Source organism: Notothenia rossii (assembly GCF_949606895.1).
Source record: "Notothenia rossii genome assembly, chromosome: 3".
In the NCBI taxonomy this organism is placed as follows: Eukaryota; Metazoa; Chordata; class Actinopteri; order Perciformes; family Nototheniidae; genus Notothenia; species Notothenia rossii.
This window is the reverse complement of record NC_136901.1, coordinates 13,713,135-13,723,049: the sequence shown is the minus strand read 5'-3', so window position 1 is coordinate 13,723,049 and position 9,915 is coordinate 13,713,135. Positions and strand designations below refer to the sequence as shown.

Below are 9,915 nucleotides of genomic sequence, written 5' to 3'. Positions count from 1 at the left end.
CTTTTCAAAAAGGTTTAATGAGATGATGAAATCAAAGCTGAACTATTTAAAAAGGCACACATGCTTAAAACCCAACCCCAGCAGGGGGGTCTGGGGGGATTCTTAAATATTTTGCCGGTGTATATATTTCCATTAATTTTATTATATTGTTAATATTTAAAATAAATTATAAAATTTAAATATATTTATATTTTATATATAAAAATCGGTCTCATGTTACCACTCTGTAAGCCAAGAGTTGTTAATTTAGCAATGCCTTAGCTTGAAGAACACGGACACCACTAATGACAATAGCATATGGCATATATTATTTAGATATTCACACCTTTATCAGAAGAACCAAACCAACATAGAATGAGCTCACAGACAGGCCAGTTCTGTCTCATTTATCACAATTATATTTGACATCAGATCTTCATATCGTCCTAGTTTTGTATTTAGTTTCTAGATTTGTAAACAAATCCAGAACCTTTGAAATACGTTACCACTTCATAGCACGGTGCGCTGAGTTCTTGTAGTCGAAAAAAACCCAAGAATAATATAAACTGTACCCTGTGTCCTTTTGTGTCCTTCTGTAGTCCATTTACTGTTGTTTGTCTTGTCTTACCCCGGCTGATATCTCACTAAATCCACAGTTTTAATTGTTCCCTATATTGCCCCTATGCCCTGTAAGGTGTCCTTGGGTGTTATGAAAGGCGGCCCCCAAAATAAATGTATTATTATTATTATTAAGAAGAACAACTTGGTGTGGTGTGGAGGGGATGTAGGAAGCAGGGGCAGGTGGGGAGAGATGGGGCTTCAAGGTTCAAGGTTGTTTTGTTTTAAATTTGTCTTGGAGATAAGGACCAGCTGCACACAATAAAATACAGTATAACACAAAACCAATAAGAAACACGGTGACACAGGGCACACCAACAATCAATCATCGTCCAGCCTCAGCTTTGGTATTCTTTCACAACCATTTTATGGGTTTATTAGACAGACTGAGCAAACATAGACATATGTGGGGAACAAACTGCTGCGTATCAGGGCTGCAAAGTGCAGAAAAAGGCAAAGGAGGTAGAGAGATACAAAGTTTGATATGCTGAAGCAACAGAAAAGAAAAAACACCAAACGGACCCAAGAGATACCCGACATTTTAGTCTACAAAGAAAGGGTCTGGTTCAACCTCCGTTGACCATCCAGCTGCAGGTGGAGAGGATGGGTGGGGTTATCCATGATGGACAACAGCCTGTTCAGTGTCCTCCTCTCCACCACAGCTTCAAAGGGGTCCAGCTTGATGCCGATGACAGACCCAGCTTCCCGGATCAGTTTATTGATTCTGCTGGTGTCACCGGCTCTGATGCTGCCCCCCCAGCAGACCGAAGCAAAGAAGAGTGCACTGGCAACAACAGACTGGTAGAAGATCTCCAGCATCTTGCTGCACACGTGGAAGGATCTCAGCTTCCTCAGAAAATAGAGTCTGCTCATCCCCTTCTTGTACACAGCGTCAGTGTTGATCCTCCAGTTCAGCCCATTGTCTAAGTGCACTCCCAGGTATTTGTAGTCCTCCACAACAGCCACATCTTCTCCCAGAATGCACAGGGGTAGAGGAGACATCCTCACCCTCCTGAAATCAATGACCATCTCTCTGGTCTTGGCCACATTCAGAATACTCACAACATTAGGATGAGGTTCATCTTCCGCTCTTCTTGAAGTGGTTGTGCTTCTTGTTGCTTCCGGCTAAAATAAACATAATTAAAGACATTTTGAGTGTTTAAAATGTGCTGTAATACACAACAGATTATTTATTCCTAAACTTTCAGAAAGAAAAACTTAAGTGTGACATTTAATCACATATTTATATATCAATCTTATACACCTTGAATTCTTGTTGGCCAATGATACACATACCCTTTGAAGATGAGCTGGGAAATTGAATACTGTTGGCACAACACCATCTTTAAGCCGGACAGTCTGCCCCGTCCTGTCAAAGTCCTCACTCCTGATGTGATCACTGCAGAGCAGTGTCCTGCCACAGGAAACAAAACCGTCCCTTCTTAGGGCAACTTCCCACTGCAACTTCCCACTGCAACTTCCCACTGACTCCTCCTCTCCGGTTTTGGGAAACCATAAAAACATCAGAAAGGTAGCCAGATATATAAATTATTGTCAACATTGTCCTCCCTTCTTTCCTTTAACATTAAGGGTAAGGACAAAAATACACACCGAAATTATCATATTTTTGGGGTAATTGTATGTATGTATGTATGTATGTATGTATGTATGTATGTATGTATGTATGTATGTATGTAATGTATACTTTAAGAATAAGACAACCACACTAAGAGTTATAAAAAAGGTGTCATAAAGAAACATTAAATAATTGTGTAAAGAAATGGTAGCAACATATTCTAAAGAGGCTGGGTCAACATCAATCTTGCAATACTATTATCTCACATAGCCCCACTGATCCTGTGTAGCAGGACTTGTAATGTACATACATCCACTAAGTAATTAACGATTATACTAATTATAGTCATAATATTGTCATATCTTACACGTGAAAGGTGATTCCACAGGTTCTTGTTTGCAGACTTCGGCGATTAGAGCATTCGTAGGCTGCACAAAAGTCCGGCATAGTCAGGTACTTCTGTAAACACAAAGCCAGCAATTTCCTGTATCATAATGTATCTAAAATTTAAGATGTTTTTAACAAGCCAAACCACTTGGAAGAAATCATGTGTAACTTAAGTTATGTTGAAAATAAAGAGCAGTTATGCCTCTCCCACTGGTGTAAAGTTGCTGGGTCAACTTTGTAATACTAGGGCCCTTTCTCATTTCGTCAAATCCCCCTCCTCGACTCCTCGACTCCTCTGTCCTCCGGTAGTGACCCGGAAATGAATTTCAGCGCGCCATGTTGAAGGACATCTCATTTCTCTAAATGCACTTCGAGGACCGAGGACCGAGGACCGAGGATCGAGCGTCGAGGAGGCTCTCTGGAGGAGCTATAACCGAGGATACACTGATGGGTCCTCCACGGTCCTTCGCGGCTCCTTAGCGGATGCATTTCCGGGAACGTTGGGTATAAAATAGGCGTGACACACCGCTGGAATCATTTCAAAGCCATTGCGGGAGCAATGCACAAATGTAAGTGTTCACAATGATACGTTGCATTAGTTATTTAAGAAGTGAAATGCGCGATCCAACTCCGCCCGTCTGTATGCAGTTAGAGCCCTCTAACCGCATTCCTTATTGACATTTCACCTGATATTCATATATGTTTCTATCCACATTTTAACTACACCCAATCCTGCTACAGCATGCCATGATGTTTAAAAGTGCAAACGTTAATTGTTTTGTGCAGAGTGTTAAATCAACCAGAACTTTGTTTAGCATTCAGCACCATCATTTGGTTTGGGCTATGTTGTACACTAGAATCCATCACTCATTACAGTCTGTAAATCTTCCAACAATTTTAAGCTACACCTTTTACTTTTTCTTTTCACAGGGACAGAGCAAGACACTCTGACCCTCATCAAAGTGAGGGTCGAGAACGATAACCTTTTTACTGGCCGAAGGCACACTGCCAAGAAAGCCTGGGAGTGAGTGACATTTTCCTGGATTGGGAACATAATAGATCCGTATTTTACGGCCATGCATTAGGCCATCGGTGGGAGGCCATCCATCGACCCTCCCACCCTGATGGACTCGGCCACTGCTGCCGTGGCTTCTGGCAGTGGCTCAACATCCACTGAGGCTGTCCAGAGCCAGGCCACAGTGGAGGATGAGGAGGCCACAGAGTCTGGCTCGGACAGCCAGGAGTGTGTTGAGCCATCCACCTCTGCCGGTCCCCCTCCCCGAAAAAAAAGAAAAAGCACTTTGCTACAGTTCCTGGAGGCAGAGGCGGACAAGGAGGAGGACCGCTTCAACCGCCAGTAGGCAGCCTCGGAGGAAGCCTCCGCCAAATTCCTCAAGCTCTTCGAGGAACTTGTTAGGAAGGAATAGTGTCTTTTTTTCTTCTTCTTTTTTCTGTACTTTGGATGTGTTCATTTATTCTTTATTTATATATTTATATACAACATTTAGTAAACATATTTAAGTTTGACCTTAACTGGTGGTGTGTTCATATTTCTGCTATTCAGCCAGCGTTCGTGGGTCTGGTGGCCCCGAACACCCTGTATGTAATATAAATGTGTGTGTGTGTGTGTGGGGGGGGTACAGTGGGTGGTCACTGAAAATGTGTTCTGATGTCTGTTCTTCACAGAAAATTCAATTAAAATCCTTTATTTATCCAGGTGAAATCCCATTGGGATCATTAATCTCTTTTTCAAGGGAGACATGCAGAGCCAAGGAGAAAATAAATTATCAATTTTCTTTAGAAAAATAATGAACGGGTCCCACAGACCCGAACACCATACAAGGGTTACATCAAGCATGAAGCCTTCTTTACAATTAGACATACAGAAACACACATGTTTACTGAAGATACAAGGAGATCTTTATTTTATACAAAGCTGAATATACATTTTATGATTGTGACTTGACTGAAAAGCCAACGTTGCGCATAAACCAACCGTGTGTAAAGTATCCAAATGCAATATCAGGGATGTTTTATTATAAATAATATATACATTAACATTGAGGCAAGTTACTGCATGTAGCTCAAACCCTACATAAGTAAAATTGCTAACACATGTCTCTTCTTTCTTTTCAAGTTCAGTCAAAGCATAACAATATTTTATCACTGAACATGACTCAATGTCAACACTAAACGTAACACTTTCAAGAGATTGTGTGATGGCCTATTTCACATACAATTTGTAATAAAGATATGGGTCTGTAAAGTCCTTTGCTCTAAATAAACTTGAGCAAGGTGAAATTGGAAATAAGGCATATAAATGGACGAACAAAAGAACTGAGTAATGCATCTGGCCAGTAAATGCATTTTTCTTCGGTGAAGAAAACAAACGGGTAACAAAAAAACTGGCCATAAATAAAAATCCTCTCAACAATAATCGTGGTCGTTCAGCTGGACCGGGTTGTGGTCAGGAGCCGAGATTTGGTCTGCCAGTCTGTCTCTCCGGCCCTGTCCACCTCGCTCCCCCCTCACAGGACGAGGTGGAGACCTCTCTACCCCCTCCTGCTGCTGCCGCTGCTGCAGCTGCTCCAACAGTTCAGTCATGTCTGCAGTAATGCTGAGATTGTGCAGTACACAGCAGGCTGTTACCACAGCAGGGAGAAAGGTGTGGTTCACCTCCAAGGCCTTCGACAGGAGATACCTCCATCGCCCTTTCAGTATCCCAAAAGCGCGCTCAATGATGCTGCGCGCTTTGGCATGGCAGCCGTTGAAGCGGCTCTGTACCCTCCCCTGTAGTGGCTCCCGATACGGGGTTACGACCGTTATGGGGTGTACAATGCATGGATAGCCACCATCTCCCACAATAAAGTACCCTGGTGGAGGGTACAGAGCCCCTTTGTATAAGGTACTGTTTTTTAGGACACGGGTGTCGTGCACTGAGCCCGGAAATCCTACGAATGTTTGTAGGAATTTACCCTTCCCATCGCATACAGCCTGCAGCTGTATGGAAGGAAAGAGCTTCCGATTTATGTAGTCCTGGCCACTGGGTCCGGGCGGGGTCTTTATTCTAATGTCGCACCCATCAATGGCACCCACACATGAACTAAATACCGGGCTATCGACCAACTGCTGGAAGCCCTGCCCGAAGAATAAAATGTACAGGTCAATACCTTTATCCATCAAACTAAACTGCACATACATATTCTGTCATAACAAATTAATCCATTGTTGTATTCCGAAGTTTTTGCCACTGCCGTAAGGCACATGCTACAGTGGGTTTCATGACTCAATTTGTTTCATGTGGTCACTGAATATGTTTTTCGTTGTTGAGATTTAAATCACAGGTGTGCCTGGACCTTATATAGCCTGTCAGGTCCCTCATGATTCGTTAATTACGTGGATTAGCAGGTGTTTTGTGAAAGAGCTGTGAGTTGATGATTTATCATGTCATTTAGCCTACTAGTTTAAAAAGGTTAACATCGCCTATAGTATAGTGTATAGACAGTCATTGTTTTTTTTGTGTGTGTTTGTATGTGTGCATGTGTGAATATATGAAACGTACATAAGCCTCATGTAGCCTATATGTCTCCCTTTATTTGTAGGGTACTTTTTAGAATAATGTTTTAGTGCTGCCCAATACAGAAGAGATGTATGTGTCGAAAATACTCATACATTCGTGTCATACTTGTTGCGAATGGAATTGAAAGTAAATATGTGGGGAAACAATGTTCAGTTGATCTAACAGAGATTACAAAATACAGCGCTCTAACAAAACACTCACAGCTGATGCAGCTGTTGCCACGTCATAATTAACGGACGTCGCTTAAATATGACTGCGCAGAGGAGAGGAGTTCTCATTTCTCTAACCGCCTGCTGCTTCCCCTCCTCTCTCCTCGGTTCTCCTCCTCGGCTCCTCGGCTCGCATCTCCTGTGGGCGGGACTAAGTATCGAGGATAGGAGTCGAGGAGGGGAGTCGAGGAGGGGAGTTGGAGAAATGAGAAAGGGCCTAGGTCTCACTCACAGCCTCTTGTTATTAGCCAGCTAATAAATACAACCACGGCACATACACAAATAAAAGCTGTAATTTCAACATGTCCAATCATCCTGTATCATAGCCATGCTAATAATGTTTATAATAAACCAAACCGTTTGTAAATCAGTCAAGATTTCAGCGATTTAAGAGTATTTTTGTGCAGATCACTCACCTTACAACAGCTACCATAGCGCGTACCAGAGTAGCTGTTGACTGTAGCAAGATGGCGGCCGGTGAGCTACACTGGAAAATCTCCCATGAGCCATCTAGTGTTTATATTAGGGCCGGGACTCGATTAAAACAATTAATCTAATTAATTACAGGCTTTGTAATTAATTAATCGCAATTAATCGCATTTTTAATCACATATAAATATTTGACCTGAGAACAGTGAGAAGCAATTTTTTTCACATGGATTTTAGTATACCATTGAATAATGACTGAATACATAAGCTTAAGCAATAAAACATTGTTTATTTTTTTCAAGGTGGTACTTAACCAAGACCAACAGAAAAGTGCAATTTTTGCCATAAAGTGTAGCAATAGTATATTTAGGAATATAGTACATTTCAGAGATTCAGGTAGCCTATAGGCAGGTAGACCTTCTGTAAACTATAACACTTAAGTAAAACACAATACTTTCAAGTACATTCAGAACATTGGAAACCCTGACTATTAGAAAACATCTCTCTGTTGCTTCAGAGGCCATAACAGACTTTGTTGATTTACCAACAGTTGATTTAAAAAATCTAATCAATTTCAGTCCAACTCTCTAAATTACCTTGGCCAAAACAATAAACAGTTCAACATAAAGTGCTAGTTGCACCAACAACGTAATAAATAGTTCAACATAAAGTGTACCATTTAAAATAAAATAAAAAAGTGCCAGTGATTGACCTCAATCCCTCCTATTCTTCCAATATCCTGATGAAAAATAAAATCTCTCTGTTGCATAGGCCACTGTTTGATCAACGCGAATTGGGTGTGGGTCCTTGTACTCCGAGTCGGGCTAACGTCCACGCTAGCTTCCATGCTAGCTTCCATGCTAGCTGCTATATGTTTTGCATTGAGGTGATACTTGAGGCTTAATGTGCTGCGGTGATATGCAAATTCCTTTTTGCATAATTTGCAAACAACCGTGCTCTTATCGATGCTTCCATCCCTCCGTTTTTTAAAACAAAATGTCCCATCCACGGGGCCAACCAAAGCGGTCTCATCAGCTTCTTCGTTCACGTTCGACTATTGTTCACTGTGGTTTGTTGTTGTTTCAAGTCATGAACGTTAGTTGGTGCTCCAGTATAATCGGTACCCCTGAAACTCATCCAGTGAGAAACGTTCCGCGGTGCAAAAATAAGTGCGATTAAAATGTGTTAATTTTTTTAACGCGTTACTTTTTGTGTAATTATCTTAATTAACGCGTTAAAGTCCCGGCCCTAGTTTATATATATCTATGATCCCAATACCCCTCCTCGACTCCTCTCTTCCCCTCCTCAGGGACTTGACCCGGAAATCGATCAAGACACGCCATTTTGAAGGACGTCCCAATAGCTGAAATGCACACGGAGGAGTCGAGGAGGGGTGAGGGAGGAGGGGGGCGGGAGGAGACAAAAGGGAGGATACACGCGAGCAGACTACGCGGAAGTGTTTTCACCACTCGCGTATAAAAGCCCCGCCCCCACCTTCACAGCTGGTCCATTTCAACAGAGGAAAACAGACAACTGGAAGATGAGTGGAAAAGCGTAACATAAATGTATAAGTGCTCACAGCTCCGTGGGAATTATTATGTGCAATTCATTTCTAAAAGGCTATAATTATGTATAAAAGGCTATAATTATATATATATATATATAATTATATTTGTATTTAAATGTAGGCTACATTTTACACCAAAACGGAACACAAAAGCAGGACCAAGCATAATTGAATTCCTTGACTAACAAGAGAAAGATTCATTCATTTAAATAAATATTTAACAACAAATGGGCCAGTTCTAAAGGGTTATTCAGTTAAGCCCGATGAGAGGGGATACAGCTGTGCACATGTCATCATTAACAGACGTCGTTTAAGAGTGACGTTTGAGTGAACGAGGACACCCCAATTAATACCTGAGGACTCCTCTGTCCTCGCGTCACCTCCTCGTGTCTCTCGCTCACATCTTACGGAGGTTGAGCTAAGATGCAAGGAAGGGACGCGAGTGAGGGAAAGGAGGAGTCGAGGAGGGGTATTGGGATGAGGCTTATGTGTTTTGGGAAATGTATCTGCTTTTGGCCGTTGTTCCGCGTTTGCACCTGCCGGCCTACGTACTGAAGCCATTAAATAAAATGTCCTAAACCAACAGGTGTCACAGTGGCCCTTTCTTATTTTAATCAATTCCCCCTCCTCGACCCTCCGGTAGTGACCCGGAAATGAATTTCAGCGCGCCATGTTGAAGGACATCTAATTTCTCTAAATGCACTTCGAGGACCGAGGACCGAGGATCGAGCGTCGAGGAGGCTCTCTGGAGGAGCTATAACCGAGGATACACTGATGGGTCCTCCACGGCTCTTTCGTTGATGCATTTCCGGGAACAGAGATGTTTCAAAGAGTCGTGACGCACGGCCAGACTTATCTCAGCCAATGAAAGCTCTGTCTGCATGCATCCCCTGGATATTATTTTATTAACTGCTTTCATCGCGATGCGATGTTTACAGTGAGAACAGCTGTGAGGTCCGTGCAGAAAGCAGAGCAGTGTGTATAATACAGTATATCACTCAGTATAACAGGCCTACTCTCTTTATTTGCTTTAGTTTAGTAGATATCTACGAACAAAGAGTCGATATTTTTCTAAAACCCTTTAGTGCTTCACATAATAAAATACACAACGGCTGTAGTCTGATTATATGTTTTAGGAGCTGTAGGTGCGTGTGTGTGTGTGTGTGTGTGTGTGTGTGTGTGTGTGTGTGTGTGTGTGTGTGTGTGTGTGTGTGTGTGTGTGTGTGGTACAGTGTGTAGGTGTGTGGTACAGTGTGTGCGTAGATGCAGCGGACAGACAGGTCTCAGTTGGTCCTCTACCGGTGTCCTCTGCTTACTTTTAATACTTGTAAATAAAACTTTTGGCCCGTCATTTATTTTCCTCATTGCAGCGACCAGAGAGGGGAGAGGGGATATATCCAGTCTCTGATAGTGTTACGTTATTATGAGAGTGCTCTGTTTGATTCTGAAATTGTATATATGTATATATATATATATATATGTGTGTGTGTGTGTGTGTGTGTGTCCGCATCTGTAGCCTGTTATTGCCTCATTATACCGCACTGTCAATGAATTAAAGTAAATATATAAG

At 42.1% G+C, this 9,915-nt stretch overlaps 1 protein-coding gene across 2 annotated transcripts; it reads right to left on the bottom strand.

Moving 5' to 3' along the window:
• Window positions 1-239: 239 nt before the first annotated feature.
• On the bottom strand, window positions 240-2,627 carry LOC307034120 (uncharacterized protein). Of its 2 annotated transcripts, XM_079672870.1 has the most exons (3): window positions 2,541-2,627; window positions 1,894-2,011; window positions 240-1,722 (listed from the first exon to the last, which is right to left on the bottom strand). In XM_079672870.1, exons 1-3 carry the CDS (start codon window positions 2,618-2,620, stop codon window positions 1,144-1,146), a joined length of 777 nt encoding a protein of 258 aa, XP_079528996.1. In that variant the 5' UTR covers window positions 2,621-2,627; the 3' UTR covers window positions 240-1,143. The 2 variants fall into 2 exon arrangements, with proteins under 2 accessions (XP_079528996.1, XP_079528995.1); XM_079672869.1 differs by lacking the exon at window positions 2,541-2,627 and having other exon boundaries at window positions 321-1,722; window positions 1,894-2,528.
• Window positions 2,628-9,915: the final 7,288 nt, after the last annotated feature.